This window comes from Synchiropus splendidus, chromosome 4, assembly GCF_027744825.2.
Source record: "Synchiropus splendidus isolate RoL2022-P1 chromosome 4, RoL_Sspl_1.0, whole genome shotgun sequence".
Classification (NCBI taxonomy): domain Eukaryota; kingdom Metazoa; phylum Chordata; class Actinopteri; order Syngnathiformes; family Callionymidae; genus Synchiropus; species Synchiropus splendidus.
Window position 1 is genome coordinate 6,022,438 of NC_071337.1, and position 23,021 is coordinate 6,045,458.

Sequence of the window (23,021 nt, forward strand, 5' to 3'; positions counted from 1 at the left end):
ATTTCACAGAACTATATAAAAAACGGCTCCTCAGTGCAGCATGTCAGTGGTGACGAAGCGGAACCGGAAACTCTACACTGTGGAGGCGGAGCCTAAGAATGAACTACGTGAGACACCCTGTGCACTTAGCTGCTAAAATGCTTTGAGATATTTTGCTTATTTTGTGTTCCATACATACTGTATCTGTTCCTATAATAAACCCCCAGGTAAGATATTCTTCCCCGTTTAAGAAGAGCCCTCGCTTCGGGTTAGCCAGCTAGCTTGTACTGAAAACAAGTCACAACAGAGAAGCGGCAAGATGTATGCGTTTGTTTTGACTATCACTTAATCCCGTCCTTGGTGTGCTCATAGTTTTTCAAAAGTATCCGCTCGTTTGGGACTGTGCGTTTGCAAAAACAAGCATCCTTCAAACCTGTCATTCACTTCACTACCCGGGTCATAATCACATGCTGCTTTGTGTTCTTGGTTTCACACTTGAACATTTCCCAGTGATGCGAGTCCCGTTAATGAAGTAGTTACGTGGAATGATAATGAATATGGAAATGATAATGCAATTTCTGAACGACATATTGTGGCCTCAATTGTTGTGTTCCTGAGGATTTGAAAATGATCAATGATAGCTGAGGTTTAAATTATTTACTACTTAAATCATTTGTGTTAAACTAGTTCTTGTCTGATTGAGCTTTGCTGAGCTTCTTTTCTCCTTGTGTTGCATCTGTTTTTCACCTCTTAAATGTCTCTGTCAGCCGTGGAGAATGAGTGCTGAGGCAGTAGACCGAGTTGCTGCTGTGTCCAGCAGTCGACCCAGCACGCCACTGCAAACCTCCTGGTTTGAGTTCCTCCTTGATGCCAGCCTGCTGGAGAAACACCTCCAGAAGTCCAACCCAGGTCAGCCAAAACGCCCAGTTAGTGCTCTATAACTGATGCTACTGCTGGTGTTAACAAAGCAATGTAGTTTTGTGAAATTCTATTTTATTGATCTCAAAATATACTGTCTTCTTTTGTCACAACCATTTTAGAAAGGTGTTATACGCCGATTAAAATATATCTTAGGGGGAATTCTAGTGTAATTTGTTTCCATAATATTAAGTTTACAATTACTGCTGAGATTTAAAGCTTGTGTTAGAACTTTCACACACTTATCTGAGGTCTGTGGCGTCTCTCATGGACATTTGTGCTGTTTCAGACCCAACAGCGGTGCAGCTGATCATCCAGTTCTTGGAACAGGCTTCCAAACCTTCAGTTAATGAGCAGAATCAAGTCCAGCCACCTGTGGACAACAGGCGGAACCGCACACTGAAGCTGCTGGCCCTAAAAGTCGCAGCTTATCTGAAGTGGGACCTTGATGTTCTTGAAAAAGGGTGAGTGTGTATGGACTTTTCTTGTTGGCGTCTATCTCGACTTATCCCATCTTGTCTTCAGTTTAACGATTCCAGTCCTGAATATGTTACTGAACGAGCTGCTGTGTGTGAGCAAAGTGCCAGCAGGAGTGAAACATGTTGACCTGGATCTGTCCACTCTGCCTCCAACCACTGCCATGGCTGTGATCATCTACAACCGATGGTGAGTAGAGCAACATTTGAATCTATGGAATTCAACTACTTGCTTTTTGAAATGTTCTTGCTGTGTAACTATGGAGCCTTTATTGTCATCTGCCTCACATAATGTTGCTAAACATATCTGGTGCCCATATTCTAGGTTATCCTAAGGAGACCTGATTTATGTCAGAATTCAACTATTTGTTTGCAAATTGTGTGACTCACACCTCACCAGTGACTCAAGGAGAAGGTTGTAGCATCTTACTGTATATGATCGGTTCATTCAAAGGAGCTCGGTCTCCAGAAGGAAACTTTGACTTTCCATTGAAGCATATACGTTCTTGTGGATGGTTTGGGCCTCAGAGTGATCCACACCAATCCAAATCATCAGTTCATGATCCTAAAAACTGGTGTTGTGTTCTGGCTGTCCATTGATTTGGTCAGTTTAAAAATTACATATTCCATTCACGTCACAACTTGTCTTTATTGTTTTTTTAATTTTTTAAAGGGCCATCAGAACTATTGTGCTGAGCAGCTTCCCGGAGAAGCAGACCAAACCAGGACCTCATCAGATGAACATGTAAGTTTGTGTTCTGATTAATACAGTATTACTTTGCCCTTTTGTTTTGATCTAACGTTCAACATGTGTGCAGGTTAAATGTTGTGCAGCAGGAGAAGGAGATGACTGAAAATATTCTTACTGTGGTCAGTTTAACATTTGCTCATTTGTGTAGACTTTTTTTTTTTTTGCAAAATGAATGATGTGCATTTGAATAGTGTTGTCGGTGCTACATGTGCAGTGGTGGACACATTTCTCGGGAACTCTTAAAAATGCATTACAGACGCAAACAAATTATCTTTTTTTTTAACAAGAAAAACTAACTTCATCTGGATAGACACACTTCATCTCGATCGTGGCACATACTCTGTGTAAATGTCATTATATTGGTCATAATAACAGTTGTTTAAAGGTTCAGTGAATACATAACCAACTGCATAATGCAAATGTTTTGAGAACTCTTCCGATGCTTTTGCCATGATTTATAATAAAACATTTTATTATTTAATTCCATTGGAGCATAATTTCAAATTGCACAATTGCACAAACATGCACAAACCTTCAAAGTGGACATGGATCACTAACAATATATTGCATGGCACTGACTGTTATTGATCATGTGATCAGCTCAAGGAGCAGGCAATGGACTCCATCAGTGTGCTGGAAGGAGCCCTGAGACTGAAGAAAGACTTCTATGTTCACACCATGAGAACTCTGGACCTGTTGGCAGCCGAAGCTGCAGCCAACGGAGAAACAGAGTCGTCCACAGCGGGACTCTGCTTCAGTGCCGATGAGCTCCACTGTCAGGTGATGTAGAATTTCCACCAAGAGAATCACTTCTGAGATCCTGACCTAACATTCTGCTCAACTGTTTGTTCAGGTTCACTATGATCTGGGAGCCATTTTCTTCCAGCAGGGCTGCACTGACCAGCCAGCGTTCGAAAAGGCTAGAGATCACTTCAGACACACGAAGGAGCTTCTGAAGAAGGTAGCGCAGGTTTCATGGAGCTGTCTTCGTTTTTAGAGCCCACTAGATGGCTATAATCCTGTGCATGTTTATATGAAACCTCACATCACTTTTAATCGAGAGCGCCGCCTGCTGAGCATTTAAAATGTGGACTCCTTTTTATGAAACCTCATCTACCCATCAGAGGTGAAGAATAAAGTGTCCAAAAGGCTTCAGTCGTTTCCTAGGCTATAAAAAACATGTGATGGTTGGAAGACTTGAGTTTCTAATGTCCATTTCGTACTGTAAACACTGGTTTCAGCCCAGTATTTAGAACACAGGACGAGTGAAGTGTGGGAGCTTCCAAATGGTCCAGAAGTTTCCCAGGCTCACTAAATACAAAATATGCAAGATGCTGCTTATGTATTTTGTATTTAGTCATTTGAGGGGGAAAGCCACGATCTTATCAAAATGTCATCTTGGCAAACTGAGCATTTCAACTTGTCCTTTGAATGGACCACAAACTGAAAGGTGTTCTAGGTGCCATCCCGCGAGTGACCAAAGTCTTCACCCTTCTTCTGGTTGTGTTGTAGCTGGACTCGACGGTCCACGTCCACCTGGATGAGAAGCGACTGGCTGGCTACTGGAACGCCTGCAAAGCACTGACTGGAGACTGTGACTCCTCCTGTGACTCCCAGTACTCCCACTATGACCAGATCAACAGTCTGATCAGGACTCGCAAATATCAGGTGGGAACAAAGCTTGTGTGAAATATTACACATTCATTCATTCATTTTACTAGATATTAACTCATTCATTCTTCCCTCAGGCTGTTATTGATATCTTTATCAAAGACAACATCAGTCACAGTTTGCCGAACCAGTTCAGACGGTCTGTTCTCCGGGAGTTCATGTACAGCGTCCAGCAGGGGTGAGAGCAATCTTCATAACAGTCTCATAGAAACACTGGCTTTGGTTATTAATCTTAGATTTTATTTTTTTCACTGCTTCACTGTGTCGGCCGGCATGAAATGTAATCTGAAATATTAAGTCAAACCATCCATCTCCACAGGGAGTCGGGTCTGGATGAAGTCTGTCACAAGTTGTGTGTTTGCAATGCGATTCGAGATGTTCTGGAGGGAGAAGTTGTGAGTGTGAGGTTCCAGCAGCTCATCACCAAACCAAGCCGACAACTGTTGGACTTCATTTTAGAGGTGAGCTTGTTGAGAGTAGCATGAGTGAAAGAGGGACGAGCTGGTCTGTCTGATGGAAGAAGAACATTAAATAACATCACCATGATCAATGCTGTGTTTTGAAAGTCAAAAGTAAATGCGATAAATTCTGGAGCGCACCAAAATATCAGCCCCACCCACTAAATTTGAGAAGGAATATAAGCGCAGGGGTCTATAAGCCACAGGTGCACTTGAGCTGTCTGCACCACATTAAGGTCAGTGGTGAACCCGCCTTAAAAATGCATGAGGATCACTTCTAAACTAGTTTGGAAAACAGGCCCCTGCATGGAGACTGACTCATGAAACAAACTGGGCTAAGTTCTGAACTGGAATCGTCAACTCCTCATATCTTTGATTGACATTAAAGTACTCAAAATGCACAGTTCGTGTTCAAAGTTCCTCACCAGAGCCGGTCTCAGCTGCTGCTTGTTCTTGTTTCTGGTCCTCCAGGAGATCAGCTCTGTGGGCGGAGCCCCAGACGTGGGCGAGAACGGTGCATTTTGAGCACTTCAAGGTCAATAAATTGTGACGTGACAAGGCTCAATATTTTGGCAGCATTAGCCTGTAAAAAAAAAGAGAAATTACGGTAATAATATTTGATTTTAAGTTGCAAGCCATCTGGAAAAGTTAATGTTTTAAATCTAAAGTTGAAATGAAGCTGAAATAGATACATTTAGAAAACAAATTAAGCCAAAAATGTGAACCTATGTAGTGTATAAGTATCTAAAAGACTAACTTTTGAAAAAAAAAAAAGATAAAAATTAATAAATAAATCTAAAATAAATGTTAGAATAATATTATAATTGATATGAACTTAAACTTTTGAGAAGATAAATACGCTAAATTAATAAAAAGTTTAATCCCTCATTAATCACAGAAAGAATTCACCATAATCAACAGTGTGAGGTTCTGTGTGCAATATAAATAAGATACATAAATCATGAAATTATGTCATTATTTGTGACTACCTGTTGTTGGTAGGTTGCAGAGATGCTGTATTTTTCCCTTTACCCAGTTTCTTTTTGCATCTTTAGCCCTATATCAGGCCTCTGTCGTCTCAGGTTTGAACAAGCTCTGTGTCTCTCTCTGTCTCACAGGTTTGCACCAAGTCTCTGGACAAAGATCGCCAGCTGGATACGCCCAGGAGGAACATGGCTCATTTTATAAGGTGTGTTTTCTGATGATTTTAAGCAGTTTCACATGAAACACGTGAGCCGGAATTTTGACTCTATTGCACACCCACTTCCACACTGGACTGCACGTCATGTTGTGGTATTATCTAATCCAGTGTTGCTCCACGTTTCCTACCTTGGCAGCTTTGGCTTTGAGGAGATTTCAGATGAGCAACCATTTTCTCACAGGAACGTGTTGTGTTGTTGTGCAGGTCTCTGTGTGACACCCTGGAAGACCCCTCTCTTGTGTTTGTCATCACATCCCATAAACTCTTCACGGAGCTGCTGATGGAAGAGGAGAGGAAGGTTCTGCTGGATCAAGTCAGGAGGAAGTCGGCCACTATCAACCTCAGCGCCAAACCTCTGCCTTCCTTCTACGACATTCCAGGTTCGGTTGTTCATCCACTATTTATTGTCGGGTCGGTCCGTGACTTGTGATCTGTTGTCTCCACAGCTTCAGCCAGTGTGAACATCGGTCAGCTGGAGCAGCAGCTGATTCTGTCTCAGGAGCCTCGACGGATCCGACAGCTGATGATTGAGCTGCACGGTTTGGCAGAGCGACCCTACTGGAGGGTCAACAGTAAGGTAAGAAGGATTGTGCTTATTCCAGTGGCTCATTTGAGGTGATGAGAACGTTTTCGTCCCGTCTTCAGTGGGAGGTTCCTTCAGACTACATCAACCTGACCCTCAGCATAAAGGACAACTTGACCAAAGACCTGGTCTACATCCTGATGGCTAAAGGTCTCCACTGTATCTCCATTAAGGTGAGTTTCAATCGTTTCTCACAGATGAAATGGAGAATGCTTGGTGTCATTAAATCTCTATTTTAGTTAAGACAAATATGTTTATATAATTTTGTACTTGATTATATTTGTGAAATATGTCACCTCAGGACTTTGCACACGCACGGCTGCTCTTCTCCGCCTGCCTGGAGCTAGTGACCGAGTTCTCTCCCAGGCTGCGGCAGGTGATGCTCAACGAGATCCTGCTTCTGGAGGTCCGGGCGCACGAGACCGTCGCAGCTGAAGGAGGCAAAGAGCGACCCCCGCCTGACCTGGTCAGCAGGGTCAGAGGCTACCTGGAGATGAGGATTCACGGTGGGTGGGATTTACAGTCTGAGCTGGACTAGCCGTTATTTAATGAAAAACAAGGAGGTTACTGAAGTGTACTTAAGCACATCAGATATACATAAAAGAAAGTTATGACAAAATATATGTACGCCCTTTTTCTTTGATCACCACTGAAGGTGACTTGAAGGTGAGGACTAGAGGATGATCATTCACCACATCCATGAACCTTGTATGCTTTTCTCCATCTCCAACATTCCTAGTTCAACACTGTCTCTCCTCAGTCCGGCCTCCTTAACTTAGTTTCCAAACTTCTCCACATGTCCATCTGATATACTTATTTCTGATCTTGTCCTTCCTTGTCACAAGGACCTCAGTATCTTCATCTCTTCTCGCTGCCTGGTGCAATGCGTAGCTGTGGAATTATGAGCAGGTGGTCTCTGCAGCTTATGACCTGCATTAGTGGCACCGTCGTTGCTCGTGGTATTTATTGTGTAATAAGCACTGAACACCGCACCCAACTAAACTGCAGTTTAAGCATCAGAAGTGGGTCCTATTCTACATTGCTGAGTCACTGAAGGTCTGTTACAAGTATCAAGCAGGTTTGACTAGTAAACCTATACAATAATCTACTGAAAATATTGTGTTGTTTCCAAAGTCATTGTTAAAAATATCCCCATATTGTTGTGATTTATCTTTCCTTCTAGACCTTCCTCTTCGCCAGGTGGTGGGAGAAGAATGTGTTGCCTTTTTGTTGAACTGGAGGGAGAACGATTACCTAACCTTGCAGGTTCCTTCGTCTCTGGTCATGAACAACCCGTATGTCAAGGTAAGATGTGTGTTACTGAAGCTATATGTGTCTCATGTGGCGCTGCAGATGACTCTGTGTTTCCCTCCCAGCTCGGGCAGCTGCTCGCTTCAACATGCAAAGAGCTCCCCGGACCTAAAGAGAGCCGGCGCACTGCTAAAGAACTGTGGGAGGTGGTGGTTCAGATCTGCAGCGTCTCCGTCCAGCACAAGAGGAACAACGATGGTCGAGTGGGGCTCATGAAGCAGAGAGAGTCGTCTTTAGGCATCATGCCCAGGTAACTTCGCTCAGCCGAACAAGGAACAATATTGTACTTATTAAGATGGCGCTGGTGAGGTCGGCTGCCGTCGTACCTTCTCCCGATCTTCTCGTCTACTTTCTTGTTTTTGAACGCATCTTGTACTGCACACTTCCTTTTTATTGGATACAGGGACACAAAGAATTTCACCATGCGTTGTACCTCGCATGACTGTATGTGTGACGAATAAACCTCTTTGAATCTATTTAAAAACCCATTCATCTGTGTTTCAGGAGTAAATTGGTGTCTTTTATCAAGAAGCTGAGAGTGAGTCTTGCAGTTGGAAACACGTCATGGTTGAAATACCCATCACTCACGGATGGTTGTGCTTTCCTGACAGGAGCCGCTGGTGATGACGACGCTCATCTCCCTGTTTGTGAGGCTGCACAGCATTGTGCGGGTTCGTGTCACTTTGCATGACGATCTTTGTCTCTTGACGTTTCATTCGTAGCTTGTTGATTTTGGCTGTACGGTGGCACCGATGGTGTTGGTTTTGGCAGCCTGTTTTAATTTAATCCAAGTATGTTTTAGTCTAGGATTTGCATGAGGTGTCATTTTAGTTTTTATTTGTTTTCATCACATTCTTATTCAGTTAAGTCTGGGCCAATTGTAGTGCACTTAAAGTCTCAGTCTTCCTTGGCTGTTTTTGTCCAGTCTACAGGTGAAACTGAAAGACGCTGTTAAATATGAACTAACCGTATCATGTTGTATTATATTCTGAGCTTATTCATCAATAATGTTATAAATGTCTTTTTTTTTTTTACCATTTAACAATATCATATGACAAGGTGATTGCCTAAACTGCTTTTTTCTTAGTCTAGATTTACTACAACATTCATTCATCTACAGTGGCTTGCCCTTTTTTTGGTTTGTGGGGACAGCAGTTTAAAGATCCAGCGCCTTCAGCTGCATCTTTCTTCAGTGTCCTTTATGAAGGTAGTAATTCTAGTGTTTACTTCTTCGTCAGGATGATATAGTGAATGAGGTGACAGCAGAGCACCTCTCCATCTGGCCGTCGTCGCTCCCAAAGTAGGTCTCTTGAAACTCGTGCTTTAGAAGAATTGGTCTGGGAATGTGTGATAAGAGGTGTAATTCTGTCCAGCATCCAGGCGGTGGATGTGGAGGTGGTGGCTGTGACGGTCAAAGAGCTGGTGTCCTACGCTCTGACCCTTAACCCCAATAACCAGTCGTGGCTCATCACTCAGGCTGACATCTACTTTGGTAAGATCTTAACCAAGACGTGGGCTCTGACAATGTCTGACTCTTGTCCTCCTACGCCTGCAGTGACAAATCAGTACTCTGTGGCACTGAACTTCTACCTCCAGGCCGGAGCTGTGAGCTCTGACTTCTTCACTAAAGCTGTTCCCCCTGATGTCTACACTGACCAGGTTGGTCTCCAGCCAGCACAGCAGTGAGTTAAGTCTTCACCTGTGACACACTAACATTTCTTTATTGTGAAACCGCTGCCAGGTTCTGAAGAGGATGATCAAGTGCTGCTCCATGATGAACTGCCACACGCAGGTCAGTAGAGTCACTTCATTGCGGCATGTTTTTAAACGCTGTTAAACACAACACTTCCCCCCTGGCAGGTGGCAGTTCTGTGCCAGTTTCTGAGGGAAGTGGACTACATGACGGCGTTTAAGGCTCTTCAAGAGCAGAACAGGTGTGACGGGTACCACCTCGCGTCCACAAGGGGGCAGGATGCTTGACCTTCTCTCTGTTTCAGTCATGATGCCATGGACTCCTTCTATGATTACATCTGGGACGTCACCATCCTGGAGTATCTCACCCGTATCCTTCACAATGGAAGTACAAAAAAAATCCATTGTTCAGTCCCACTTGATCAAAGATCAGGTGCCCTTTGACCCCTTCAGATTCTTTTGTTGTTGTCATGATGGGTCATGTCCGGTCATGAGAGCTGTGTGAGTCACAGTGGTGGTTTCAAACTCATCGTAAATATCGATTCTCATGTTTCTCATGATTCTTCATGTTTTTATGATCTGCTTTAGTTTCCCTGAAGTTGAAGCTCCTCATCATCCCTTGACAAGTTCTTCAGATATTCATCATAAACGTGGTGAAACAGAGAAGAGACAAATAGCGGTGAGTAGCCACAACGTGATCTTTGTCAGACCGGTGATGGATTTCTTCTCTGAGGGTGTGGAATGGAAAACTTGGTCTGTGCTTGACTTCAGCTTTTCAGTTAGGACTATTGGTTTCAGAGTTTACTATTACTCTTATATCATACTGATCTTTTTTATTTTTATTTTTATCTGTTGATTCTATGTTCAAATATTCATTTTCAGTTCATATGTCAATAATGTGGTGGAAATGACAAAATTGAAGGCTTTACAACCTTTAAAATTTTTGCCAAAATCACAACCACATGAAGCTGTAGTTTGACTAAACTGTCACTAGGTGGAGCGCTTTACCTGAACACCTTTATCTTCTACTTCAACTTAACGTTCAGACAGTTGCGCTGACTTTCGTTCTCTCCTTTGCTACACACAACAGCCATTACATTATGACCACAAATTATTTTCTATTGAGTGGTTCCTAATATATACATTCTTATCCATTCATTGTTGACTGGAGAAGATTTTGAATTTGAACTGTGATTATAGCATGTTGTGACGCTCAGATGGCATGTTGTTTATTTGATATGGCTATATGGAAAGAGTCTTTCAACGGGCAACACAGGTTGTGGAAAGTCTATCTTTTACATTAAAACTCATGAATTAATGAATTAACACCAGGAGTCTCTCATGAAGAAATAACAAACTGACACCTTCATGATTTTACTTCCTGGACTGGTGGAACTCCTCATGGGATTCAGTTATTGGACGCAGAACTCTTCTATTCTTTACGATTTCCCCGCTGTTTTATTCCATCACAAATATGAACTTCACTGCACTGGTCCTTTGCATGTGTAGCTTACTTGGATTTGCAGTTCCTTTTTTCTACAGTACATGATAAAAACCAACGCTCGTCTGACTGCAGATAAAAGCCATCGGACAGACGGAGCTCAACACCAGTAATCCAGAGGAGGTTTTGCAGCTGGCTGCTCAGAAGAGGAAGAAGAGATTCCTGCAGGCCATGGCCAAACTCTACTTTTAAAAGAAGACTTTGCTTTTTTTTTTTTAATCTCTTTTGTACACAATGTAAATAAATACTTGTGGTTTGTAGTGTGCTGCCTAAATGTTTCATGTTTAAATCGGTACTGCAGATTGTTTCATTCGAGTTTGGAAATGTTACCAGAAATTGACAGTGATGTGAAACTTGATATACTGAATATTATTCAAGAAGACACCAGTGACTTGGGAGTCTCTTTACTAGCTTTAAATCACACCTAGCTAACCAAACATCCAGTGACTGCGTATGTTAGCATGTTATGTTCTTCTTAAGCAGGTAGCACAGGGATTAGCATTAGCAGTTTAAATGAATTTCTGCTGTTATTATTCTGGTTATGACGTTTCTGTTTGGGAGGAAGTGTGAGCAGGTAAGTGTCAGTCAATAGCTGTTGGTAGTTTTTCGTGAACAACTGTGTGAAAGGAGCTATCTGTTGCTTTGGTGCTATGCTAACACGGCTAGCGCTTGAGGTGTGTTCTACATACTGGTTTTCATAGGAGTGTTATCAATTAATTTTAATTTCTTCAAATAAACCTCTTCCTGACAAATAGAGGTCAGGAGGGTTTAAAATTTGACTTTCAGCTCTCATTTTTCAGGTTAGGTGACCAAAGATTGTGGGAATATTTTGACATTGACAGCAAACAGGGGCAATAAATAGAACTGTTTTTCACCATTTTCCAGGCACCTGGTCCTGATCGTCATCCAGGCATCAGCGAGTGGTGAGTGAATTAATGTAACATATACACACCGTTAAACTAAACCCTAGCGTTTGCTTTAGCATTAGGGGACATTAGAACTTAGGCCGTGTTAACATCACTGTTGAGTCACTTTCATGCTGTTCTATTAAAGTGTGTCACACAGTTTCTCGACTTTGACTTGCTGCTAGTTTCATAATGCTGGAGCTTTTACAGCAAAGTCCAGAACCAGGGTCTCAGATTTAGAGTCCGTGATTAGAACTAGAATGTGGCCCTGTGTTGGAGTTATGAAATACACAAGCTTGAAGAGGTGATATCACTGTGCGCCGTGTGACAAAGTGCCTTCTGCGTGGAGGTGAACAGAACTGTCGGCCAAGATGAAACACACCTCAGAGAATCGTACATTTTTCTTAAATAAACTCCAGATTTCCTTAGCTAGATAAGCGGTGAAATTAACGAGCAGATCTGCTCATGAAACTGGATCTGTTTCGCGGGCCTCCCTCCCTCCCTCCCTCCTCTACGCAACCTTAAAGATCTGATCTTCCGCCATGATATATGACACACCCTCCCTGCTTTTGTTTTATTCCACTCTGAAGCCCGAATGTGAAAATTCCAAGGATTTACATTCCTGATGAACATCAAGGGGGAGAGACGTGGGGTTTCAAGTAGCTATCGCGCAGATTATGAGATCACCCTTCTGTTTTTACTTTGTTCATTAAATCAGTTACACAGAGGGGATTACAGCTTCGTAAGTCCCTAAGTTGCTTAAAGTGTCCCGATAACAGAACCTGCCTGGGTCTAAACTTTTGAACTCTGCTGGACTGGAGACGTCACTGCTGGTTGGGCGACTGTGGAGAACTTTAGAAACAGGAAAGTCGGAGCTGGGAAAGCTTGTGTTGGGCTGAGTGATCGACTGAACAATGTAGTGCCCACATGCACCAGTAGCTCGAGGCTCTTGTTCTGTTTATTTATTTATTTATTTTTTGTCAGTATGTAAGTTCAGGAGTGTGCTGCAAAGTGATGGTAGCCCTTTGGGTCACACAGTGTCCTTGGAGTTGGACTTGCATTTGCAAAAACATTGGTGTCCCCTAAAAGTATAAGCGCTATAGTTGCCGTTCAGGTCACCAGTGGGTAGTGACAGACACATCAAGATCGCGGAGACATGAGGCTGAAATCAGTTTTCTCCTTAGGGCTTCTGCTCGTCCAGGAGAGACTTAATGTAGAACCACTGCTTCTCCCCATCGAGAGAAGGCGTAGGATAAGTTGCCTACTGGATGTATCTTCTTATATTTAATCTACTTACACGTGAATAAACCAAAACCTTGTGAAATTACATGAAACCATGTGATCATCGCAAAGATATTTATTTGTCATCGAAAAGTCCTACTAGCAGCAAAACCGGTCATATTCTTCAAATTTATTAAAGAAAAAAAGAAAAAAAAATACACTTGATGCAAACAGGAAAAATTGGAAAAACTGAATGAAATTCAGAATAAAATAAATATAATACAACCATGTCTAAATGTCCTAAAATAAAGATAATATATTTTACATAAACTCCATAAAGAAGATATAAGTAAAGTTTGAATGAAAGTATCGCCATAAAATGTTCTTATTAATTTTCTAAAATGCTTCACATCACTTTCTTTAACATTTTTTCTTTTCAAGAACTTCTCCATAGTTGTTAACTATCACAGATTTGCAGCTGTCAAGTCAATTCAGTGACACACCACTGCCACTATACATGGCTAATGTATTAGAACTGAGCATCTTGCGGCCCTCCCTGACCCAAAGGTGTAAAATAAAAAAACCTTTTACCACCCTTGAGGAGGAGCTCATGGCCCAACCATGAGCCCTTGCCCTGTGGTTAAGAATCACTGGTCTAGAAAACTGGTGAGTTAAAAAACATTTTTTTTTGGGTCCTTATGTTCCCTCAAGTAAGTTGTACCTTGGGGTATAGCTATAACGGGATCTGGGCGAAGTTACCTTGTGGATGTAGTCAGTACCAACAACGTGTGGGCCTGACAGAAATGTGACTCGTGGCTTTGTTTTTTTTCTTTTAATATGATGAGTTATGTCGACCAGTCAGGTTAATGGATCTATGCATGCTTTTGTTCTGGTTCTCTCTGGTGTCTTCAGTGGGCAGATGCCACCTACTATCAGTGTGAAGTATCAGAACCAGCGACTGATCACCAGCACATTCTGATGAGCTCTTGAATTGATTCATGTTTTCTGACCATCTGGTTCTTCCCACCTTGGTTATCAGCCGGTCAGGGCGGTTCTGAGGTCTGAGGAGCTGCTGCAGTGTTGACCACCCCTCCCTCATTAGGTCGCTTTCACTAGCGCCGCTAAGTCCTCGTCAAGAGGTTTTACTCCGAGTGACTGGGCAGAGGCCCGATCCAATTCACCTTTAAAGTTCAGTGGACCTGTCTGGGTCATTATGGGTCAGTGGCTCTCTCAGCATGCTGTGCAGGAGCAAAGAGGCCTCATTAACTAATTTCCTGTCACTACTGTACCAGACCTCTCAGTCTGGTCGGTGTGACCAGATCACTTTCTGCCCATGAATCACACATTTAGGATAAACTGATGAAAAAATGTGTGGCTCTAGTTGGTCTTCCGTCCAGGATTTTCTGACGCCACTTGGTTCTCGTCTCATTCTCCTGCTGAACGTGTTTGAACAGTTGGTCTGGCTTGGACTTGCTTTCCGGGTAACCTTGAAGCTACCCCAACCACGTCGGCCACCGTCCTTCCTCCAGCCTTTCCCCTTGGTTTTCCTGGGGTGGAAAGTATGTCGGGTTGCAGCCGCATCTCGGAGGCCAGGTTTTCAATCTATAACCGCAGAGTCTCAGCGAGGATAGCTCAATGTATGTCTTGGGACACGTCGCAAGCCAATCTTTCTTTGGCTGCATGGTCATGTCCAGGCCATGCAGTGGCACCAGGACTAGCAGACTTTGTTTAATATCGAGCATCCTCTTCATCTATGGCAACGGAGTGACCGGATTTCCAATGTGATGTTGTGTGTCATGTTGCGTCTCTGTTCAATGCCATGTCAAAAGCAGAGCACTTTCCTTTCGGAGGAAAAACCTTTCAGGAAATATGGTCAATTTAAAATTGACATGTGGACAGTGACATTGTTGTCAATAAGGGGTGAATTAATAACAGTTTCAAATGATCGGCTGGAGGGCCAGTTATGGCCTGAGGGCTGTCTATAAGGGACTTCCTCAATACTGGCCACATGTTGTGGGGAGCAGCCGTCAGGTTCTCCATGACGTACTGTACTTGGTGTGGTGCAAGAGGAATTCACGTTCTACCATTGTGAGAGTTTCATTATGTCCTCCTGAGGACCCCATAGTTGAAAGAACCTCAGCTGGAGGTCTGCTACCACTGCAGCTAGTTACATAATAGTTGAGAAAGACTGTGTCACTTTCGAGTAAACTTCGATTCAATTGTTTTGGGTCCTTGTGTGCCCTCACATAAATTGCACCCTGGGAGGTCGCCCACATTGCCCATAGCTAAAACCGACCCTGGGTGAAGTTACCTTGTGGATGTAGTCAGTATCAACAATGTGGCTATCGCGAGTCAAGTGGCCCTGACAAAAAATGTGACGACTCGTGGCTTTTTTTTATTGGATCCATGCATGCAAACGTTCTGGTTCTCTCTGGTGTTTTCAATGGGCAATCCCAGCCACATTGTGGGGAGCAGCGGTCAGGTTCTCCATGACATACGTTACGTGCCATGGTGGTGAAGAAGAATTCACGTTCTATCATTGTGAGAGTTTCCTCCGGGTCCTCCTGAGGACCCGTAGTTGGAAGAACTGTGACTGAAGGCGCGCTAGCAGTGCAGTTCATTACATAATACTTGAGACTTACAAGTAAATCTAAGTTTCACGTGGTGAATAGTCCTCATATTGTAGTTTTTTTCTTTAATGAATCTACAATCTAAAATGGTAGTTTTTAGTTCGAGTAGTTGAACTATAAAAATGACCCCAAAGTAGTTGAATTACTTAATGCAGCGCGAAATATAAATTGAGTTTAACTACCTGCAGGCTACAGAAAACTGTAGTTCAACTACATGCAGTTTTACTCTTCAACTTATTTATTTTTGGACATATAGTTTTGTTTTTGGAAACCGGAGGCCTCAGACCGAAATTTCGTTGCCATAATATAGTGATATGTTTTTGTGCAACGGCAATAAAGAAAGTCTCAGTCTAAGTCTAGTCTATTATATGTCCCAACCTCCATAAGCCATTATCTGCTGTGTTGCGTTGGTATCCGCTTCTCTATTCTTGTTTCGCTCTTTGCCGTTTATGTCCGAGGATATAAATCCTGGAGTGGCAGGTTGGAAGCCGTTAGCTCATTAACACTCTTTTTATCGCCTCCCTTTGGTTAACAACCGCAACCAGAGCCATTCACGTAGCCACCAATCAGCTGGACGCTACAATTAAGCCGCTTTAAACTTGTTCAGTGGCGCTTGCTGGTCGTAAAAATACTTCCGCTGCAGTGTCAATGGGATTCTCTGGTGGTTAACATTCAGGAGAGAAAACAAGGTGTCTAGTTAATGTAAGTCATCTGGTGGGCAGGTCAAAAGGTCGGCGAGGCTCAGCGACACAAGTGGGCAGCTGTGGCAGACGAACACAGACGGTTTGACACCGCAGCCCAGTGAAGATAAAAAAAACCAAAAAAACACATTTCCTAATTAGTCTTGAACCTGATGGACTGAGATTTATGAGCGTGTGGCGCATGTCGGGCGGCAGCATCTGGCCGCCACTGGCAGTCACTGCGGACAGGCGTCATCAATCATGGCGGCCAGTGAATGGCAGATTGGCCGCCGTAAACCGTCCTGGTTACAGTGTGCTGTTCCCAGAGGGAGGGTCCTCACTGTCAGGGAGGCCTGGAGACAGGACAATGTGGGTGGGAGTGTGGACTCTACTGTCGGTGACTCTACAGCTTTAAAGGGGTGGAATTCTTCTATCAGACCGATCCACCCAAGGCTACTGTAAAGTCCCATACAGTGCGTATTAAAAAGGTTTTTGTTTTTGGAGCAGATGTGGGCTTTGAAGGAAGGGTAGAGATCCGTGATCTCTGACCCTGAGGAACCTGCATTTTTGGTCCGGTATCTAATCTCAACTCTCATAGCTCTTTAATCCAGTGATTCTTAACCATAGGGACCGGGCCCCTGGTTGAGCGGCAAGCGCCCCCTCGAGGACTTTTGGGTCGCGAGATGCTCAGTTTTAATACATTATCCACATATGGTGGCAGTAGTGAGTCACTGAATTGACTTGACAGCTGCAAATCTGTGATAGTTACCAACTATGGAGAAGTTCTAGAAAAGCAAAAATGATAAAGAAAGTGATACCGCCCCAACAGGAAACACTGTTCATGTAAAGCAACTGTTGACGCACTTGTGAAAATTTAAATTTTAACATTTTATAGTGATACTTTTATTTACACTTATATCTTCTTTGGAGTTTAAATAAAATATATTATTTTTATTTTATGATATTTAGGCATGGTTTTATTATATTTATTTTACTCAGAATTTCATTCAGCAAGTGTTTTTTTTTCTTTAGTAAATTTGATGAATATGACATGCACCTGATTCTGCTCTTGCTTGGACTTTTCAATGACAAATAAATATCTTTGCAATAATCACATCAGATTAAATATGGTCATTGATCACAAATGAAATCAAGAGTGATGAATCAGATCTATTACTTGAATGGGCCCCGGGCCCATATGTTCTGGGAAAAGTGGGCCAAGACTTCAAAAAGGTTAAGAACCCCTGCTTTAATCTATCTGAACTTCACTTGTCCAACTTTCCGCTGGTGTTCTTTTTTTGAGGCTCCATCTTGAGAGATAATAACTGGGGACCAAAGACTCTTCTGTGCCCTCAAAACACCTTGCTAATGTTGGTGCTAGTGCTGTTGTCCAGACCAAATTAGCCGTGACAGGGACCAGAGCATACAGAGATCAAGTCCAATACCCAGCTAGAGACCATGACCGAACCGAATACAGAAGCGTAGGTCTATTATTCATATAGACACACACGTTGATTTCCTACTGCAAATAAACAATAGTCACTTAAATCAAGACTCAAGAACTGAAATACTTTAGTTGGAACAAACTAGTAGTTTGTTCTCCATTTGGTCTTGGTCCTGGTCTCGTCCTCTTCATTGGCCTTTGTCTCTAGCTTGGAGCTTGGGCCCTTGAAGTCTTGGTCTTGGTCTTGGTGCCATGCACAGCTCCAACAGAAACCATTTAAAACACTTCCTTTTCGGTCGCTTTGTTTCAAGTAAAACCATAGCGATCAATAAAATTAAACTAAACTTTTGAATACTGTATTCCATCAGAGTCATTCCCAACAGTCAATATCCTGTGAGGTTTTCATCTGTTGGACCACCCTGTAACACTCTTATTGCTTGGCATTTTGCTGCTGTTAAATATTCTGAACAGTTTTAGAGAGGCACTGGAGGACGTTCTGGCTGTGAAGGCTGCTGGTGAGTGCAGGTGCGAGTCCACTCTGGCGTGGAATGTCATCATTAGTTGTTGCACGCCGGGTGAGGTTGTGAGTTACGCAGTGGATTTAGGGTAGCCTCACTGAATCATGATCATAAAAGTGGGATTAGTTATTAACACACAGAGTTCCTCCAGGTTGCCATGTTTACGTCCACCGCGCTGCACAGGAGAAACTTGAGAAGGTGAAGAGGTTTTGGAAAGAGTTTCAAAAGACTCAACTTTCCCCGCGTGTGTGTTTTGTGCTGTGTGATCTTGGGCCATCTGTGATCAAACCTGTGATCCCGCTTGGCACTGGACAGGTTCAAATATGACAGCTGCTTCAGAAAAGCTATGGACGTCTGTTTTTGTCAGGGAAAAAATGTGCTGGCTAAATTTTCAGAAGTCAAAATTATGAGGTTGAAAGTTGAGCGGTGCTATTGGCAAAGAGCTGGTTCATTCAAGTACAACCGGAGTGATTGAAAAAACATGTTCCTTGCGAGTATAACGTTATAAATCGGTCTGAAGTGTGTAATCTGATCGCCACCTTGTGTGATATTAATGTCTTATGAACCCAAACCGTTTCATTCGCTGCAGTGCTGGCACAGCGTTTCAGAAGAAACACAGGCGTAGACAAAGGTCTGGTTACATAATTCCATCAATATCACAACTATATGAGTTTTTGTTGTGATGTGAAAAGCCATCTGTGGAACTGAATGTGGCTGGAGTCCATTCAACTTTCATTCCCTCAATCGTTCATTGTCCTTCTCTGACTCTTTGCTGTAAGCTTACAACGTGTGGGACATCCTGAGTTGGTGTCCGTACTGTCATCCGTCGGGGTGCAAATAACTGAATAAAACATTGTCCTTGAGTCAAAATTGTCTTTGGCTCACGGTACCACAAATTACATTTAAGTATTCCGACGTCCTTATATTGCTAGCTGGGCGCATGACCGGCAGCGCATCCAGTCCCTCATAAAAGTTCAGAAACAAACAGAACACTGCCAAAGTAAAACCACTCCTGAGTCAGCCCATTCCCAACCAACCTTGGAAGTTTTATTGAAATCCGTTTTTCAAGTTTTTGCGGTGATTGGCAGGCATAATAATGATAAAAAAAGTTATGTGGCGGCAGACCTATCAAACTCAAGCCAACATTCCATATCTGGCCCACAATATCATACGCATTCCCTACACTATATATATTCTTAGATAGACTCTTTACTCTCACACAACAAAGCCCCACAATGCACTGCAACAGTTGAAGCCCTTAGCGTTCCACATTATCAGGTCATTCTCTACACATTCATTAGCTTGGCCTGCGACTCAGGTGGTATTTAAATTTGCCCCCCCCTCCCTCGGTGACACCACTGGCGCGGTGATTTAGTGGGCTTCCTTCTTCTTGGTTGAATAAGCCGCCTAAGATTGATGACCAGACCGCCTGAGTGATGGTGAGTGAGCTTCACCAGAGTCAATCCAAACAGCTTGTTGCTGTGTGTGTGTGTGTGTGTGTGTGTGTGTGTACACCAGGACGGCCCGACTTCAAGTTGAAGACCCGCGTGTCCGGTTTGCACCGGCTTAACCTCTGGATTCCCGACATTCCTGGCTAAAGTCAGGCACAAGTCTCGCCGCTCGTCCATTTGAGGTGACTGACGCTATTTGCTACCATTAGGCACTGCTCTGTAATTGACCTTTGACCTCATTGCAAGCAACCTGTTGAAACAGCTTTAAGGCACATCGTCTAATCTCCATGGGAAAAGCCCTCAATGAGGTCTGGGGGCTCGAGCAATCAACACCAAAAGGTGAAGGAGGAGAGCCGGGGTCACTGCCACCGGAGTGTGGAGACAGGACACCACGGTAATGTTGTCAGACATCTCCTCATTTATAGGTTCAGCTGTGTGTTCTGTCAAAACTTGTTTCTTTAGAGGTTGTAGAAGATGATGAGAAGTTCATATAAAGGAGATAACGGTCTCCTGAAGAACATTTCTTCTTCTGATTTTAAATGAAGAACAGATGTGTCCTTCTCAGTAGTTAGCGAGGAAATTGAAGCAGGAATTAATCGATAGCGAACCAAGACAAATGAGGTGCCCACAGATCAGTCCTTCTTCATTACATCTTGTCTTTCATCTCCTTATTGTCAGTCTTGAACCGTTTATTTAGGAATTTATTCAAGAAGATCTGTGCAATTTTAGTTTCCATTGTTGATTTTTTTTCAATGTGGAGGCAGCTGTTGGAGCAAAGAAACTCAGGTTTCCTCCTCTAGTTCTAGTCAATGGATATACAATATAAATAAAGCCCCTACAGGTGTCACCAGGTGGACTGGGAGACATCATCTCCTCAGCTGTCCTGGGCACATCCACATAAGATGCCTGAACTTCCTCACTTGGATGCCCTAAGTGAATAGCTCTACTCTGAGTCTCTGGGATGACCCATCTTATGACCCCGGCTAACCACCGCTCTCTCTGAATTTGAGGGTAGAAATGTGGGCCACCATGTAAATCGAGCTCAGCTCTTTCCCCCCATGTGACTGAAGACATGGACCAGTATCTCAGTCTTGCCCTTCACACTTCCCTCACTGGAGAACTGGAGGTCATTGAATGCCTTCACATGGTTTGGACAGCACAATGCTTATTTCTTCAGGATGATAGCATCATCGGTTTCCTCAGTTTGCATGTCACTTTACAATAAAGAGTCAAACGAAAACTAATAACTAAATGATGGGAGACTGCAATCTCCACAACTCATGCCCCAAGTATAAATGAGGCTTTCTTTCTGTCTTTACTTGTTTCTGTGATTCTCTCTTTCTCCCTTCCTTCCATCCTACTCTCTTTCCTTCTCTTTCCTTTCTTTCTTTGTTCATTTTTTGGTCATGTTGGGTCATTTGGTCCTGTCTTTCATCCATCTTTCCTTCTTTCTTTCTTCATTGCTTTGTCTGTTTTCTTTCTTTCTGCCTTCATTCTTCCATCATCCACCTTTCTTTCTTACTGTCCCTTTTTGATTGCTGCATTCGTGTTTGTTTTCTTACTCACCCATGAGTCCATCATCCATCCTTATTTCTTATTTCTTTCTTATTCATTTTTTTCTTTCTTTCTTACTTTCATTTTAAGCCTTGCTTTTTCTGTCCTTCCTCCTTTTTTTATTGCATTGTTTGTGTTTGTTTTCTTTCTTCCCTATTTCATCCATCCATCATTCTTTCCCCATTTCTTTTTCTTTCTCTATGTATTTGTTCATTCCTTCTTTTTTCCTTTCTTTCTTCCATCATTCCTTCTTTTTCTTTTATTGCTTTGTTTCTTTGTTTGTTCCTTCCTTGCTTCCTTCTCACCTTCTTGACTTCTTTCTTTGTGTTTGCTTGTATGTAGGATATTTTATTCCTTCCTTTTTTCCTCTTTATCGTTTTATTTTAGTTGGTCAACAACATATTTGACTCAAAACAGTAAAGAGTAGTTAGCTGTTCTGAGCTGTTGTAAATCACATATCACAGTATATTGAATTGTGTGTGTTTTATATTCCAAACGCTCTTGAGCTGCAGTGAGGCGACAGTGTCCGCCAACATCTCCAGATGCCTCAGCAGGTTGTCGATGTGGCTGCAGGGCCTCAGCTTGTGACTGGAGGCCACCACCAGAGTCCAGCACCGAGCCTTTGATGCGATACAATCCGACAGTTTGGGAGGATTACAGAGAGTTTGACAAGTAGCCGCTGCTTCAAATGACATTGATCAAAGATCGCGTTGATCCTGTTAATTAAAGCAAAGAATAACTTTCTGAAAATCCTCCACTTGAAAGCAAAGTCTGATCAAATATTTTGACCGGCCACTTGCTATTTCCTCGTGGGCCTTCTCCTCGCCTGACCGGACCTCAGATATTCCTCAGTCTGCGCTAGCGTCGAGCCGTAGAGGGGAACTTTATCAGTGATGGCTTTATTAGACGAATGCCTGCCTGTGGGAGGTCTGACTGTGTAACCGCTGAGAGGCCATGACCTCCCAGGCCTCCTGAAGCCATCTAGGCAAAGTGGCTCGGAGATCAAAACAAGCTTTTAACACCGAACTTATGAATCAAAGAGCAACAGAGAGTCACATCTGATGTCAGGCCAGTAAAAGCTGCTCTTGAAATAGACTTGTCTCAAAGTTTCTCTGTCTTCAACAGAAGGAAAATTCTGGAGTCCAAGTCCAGGTCCAGGTCCGGTGACTGTCTGGACCTAACAGCGCTGAAATGAAATATTTTATTGTGAGTTTAAACAGGATCAATTGTTCAGCATTTGTTATGGGTTCTGACCAACTCTGCTGTAAGATAAAACCATTGCTGATAGTGCTTGTATCATGTGATCACTAGCTGGGTGTTGGTTTTAGAGCCATGTGCCTTCCTTTGGTGCATCTGTCTCCCTGATGGAGCCCATTGCAAAACCTCTGTGGCAACTTTTTTTTAAGTTAGTTTCACAGGATTTTGAAGCAACCACTGAACCCTCAGTATTTTGGGGAGATTTCGATTTACCTGTGACGGGGACTCTTTTATGGGGGGAAAAGATCAATCTAAACAGTAGAGATTATTTGCATATAGACTTTCTTTCACAGCAAACATTTGTCAGTCACCAAGTCCAGGTGCACCCCATAATACAATGGGATGTCTTAACCAAAACATCCAGGACGAAGGACATGAAATGATAATGTGCTGAAGGCCAGACAACCGTTACTAACTTCATGACAAACAAGCTTTTCGGTTTAACTTATGCAACAACTAGTCTGTTAATAAATTATACTTCCTTCCTCCCTTTCTGTGTTTCTGTCTCTTTCACTGTTCATTTCTTTGTTCGTTCCTTTCTTTCTTCCTCATCTCCTTCTTGACTGCTTTATTTTCTTTTTTCGTTTCATTCCTCTGTGAGTGTGATATTTTATTCCTTCCCTTTTAGTTCCCCTTTCACTGGTCACTTCCAGACTGAAGTGAAGTGTGAAAAGATTCAATAAAAATCTGATCATTCTGGTATTAAAAATTGAATTGTTTTTTTCCGTCTGGCCCCATCTCCAACTTTAAGTATATTTTTCAGTAATATTTGTACAGTGTTATCAGAATCACATATACTGCTCGTCTTTTTTAATGAATG

At 42.8% G+C, this 23,021-nt stretch overlaps 1 protein-coding gene across 2 annotated transcripts; it reads left to right on the forward strand.

Annotated features, from left to right (window-relative positions):
- The first annotated feature begins 83 nt into the window (after positions 1-83).
- On the forward strand, positions 84-22,179 carry ints8 (integrator complex subunit 8). 2 transcript variants are annotated; one of them, XR_008414363.1, is made up of 32 exons: positions 84-206; positions 747-888; positions 1,187-1,361; positions 1,423-1,563; positions 2,047-2,118; positions 2,192-2,243; positions 2,725-2,904; positions 2,978-3,085; positions 3,637-3,792; positions 3,873-3,973; positions 4,115-4,256; positions 5,372-5,442; positions 5,659-5,834; positions 5,901-6,031; positions 6,100-6,210; positions 6,339-6,543; positions 7,221-7,342; positions 7,414-7,598; positions 7,853-7,886; positions 7,960-8,019; positions 8,587-8,648; positions 8,722-8,840; positions 8,904-9,007; positions 9,090-9,140; positions 9,209-9,282; positions 9,346-9,410; positions 9,676-9,719; positions 10,617-11,115; positions 11,427-11,464; positions 19,458-19,572; positions 19,653-19,784; positions 22,070-22,179. XR_008414363.1 is itself a non-coding variant. In XM_053862338.1 (28 exons), exons 2-28 carry the CDS (start codon positions 756-758, stop codon positions 10,731-10,733), a joined length of 2,991 nt encoding a protein of 996 aa, XP_053718313.1. In that variant the 5' UTR covers positions 84-206; positions 747-755; the 3' UTR covers positions 10,734-11,538. The 2 variants fall into 2 exon arrangements, 1 of the variants encoding a protein (XP_053718313.1); XM_053862338.1 differs by lacking the exons at positions 19,458-19,572; positions 19,653-19,784; positions 22,070-22,179 and having other exon boundaries at positions 10,617-11,538.
- Positions 22,180-23,021: the final 842 nt, after the last annotated feature.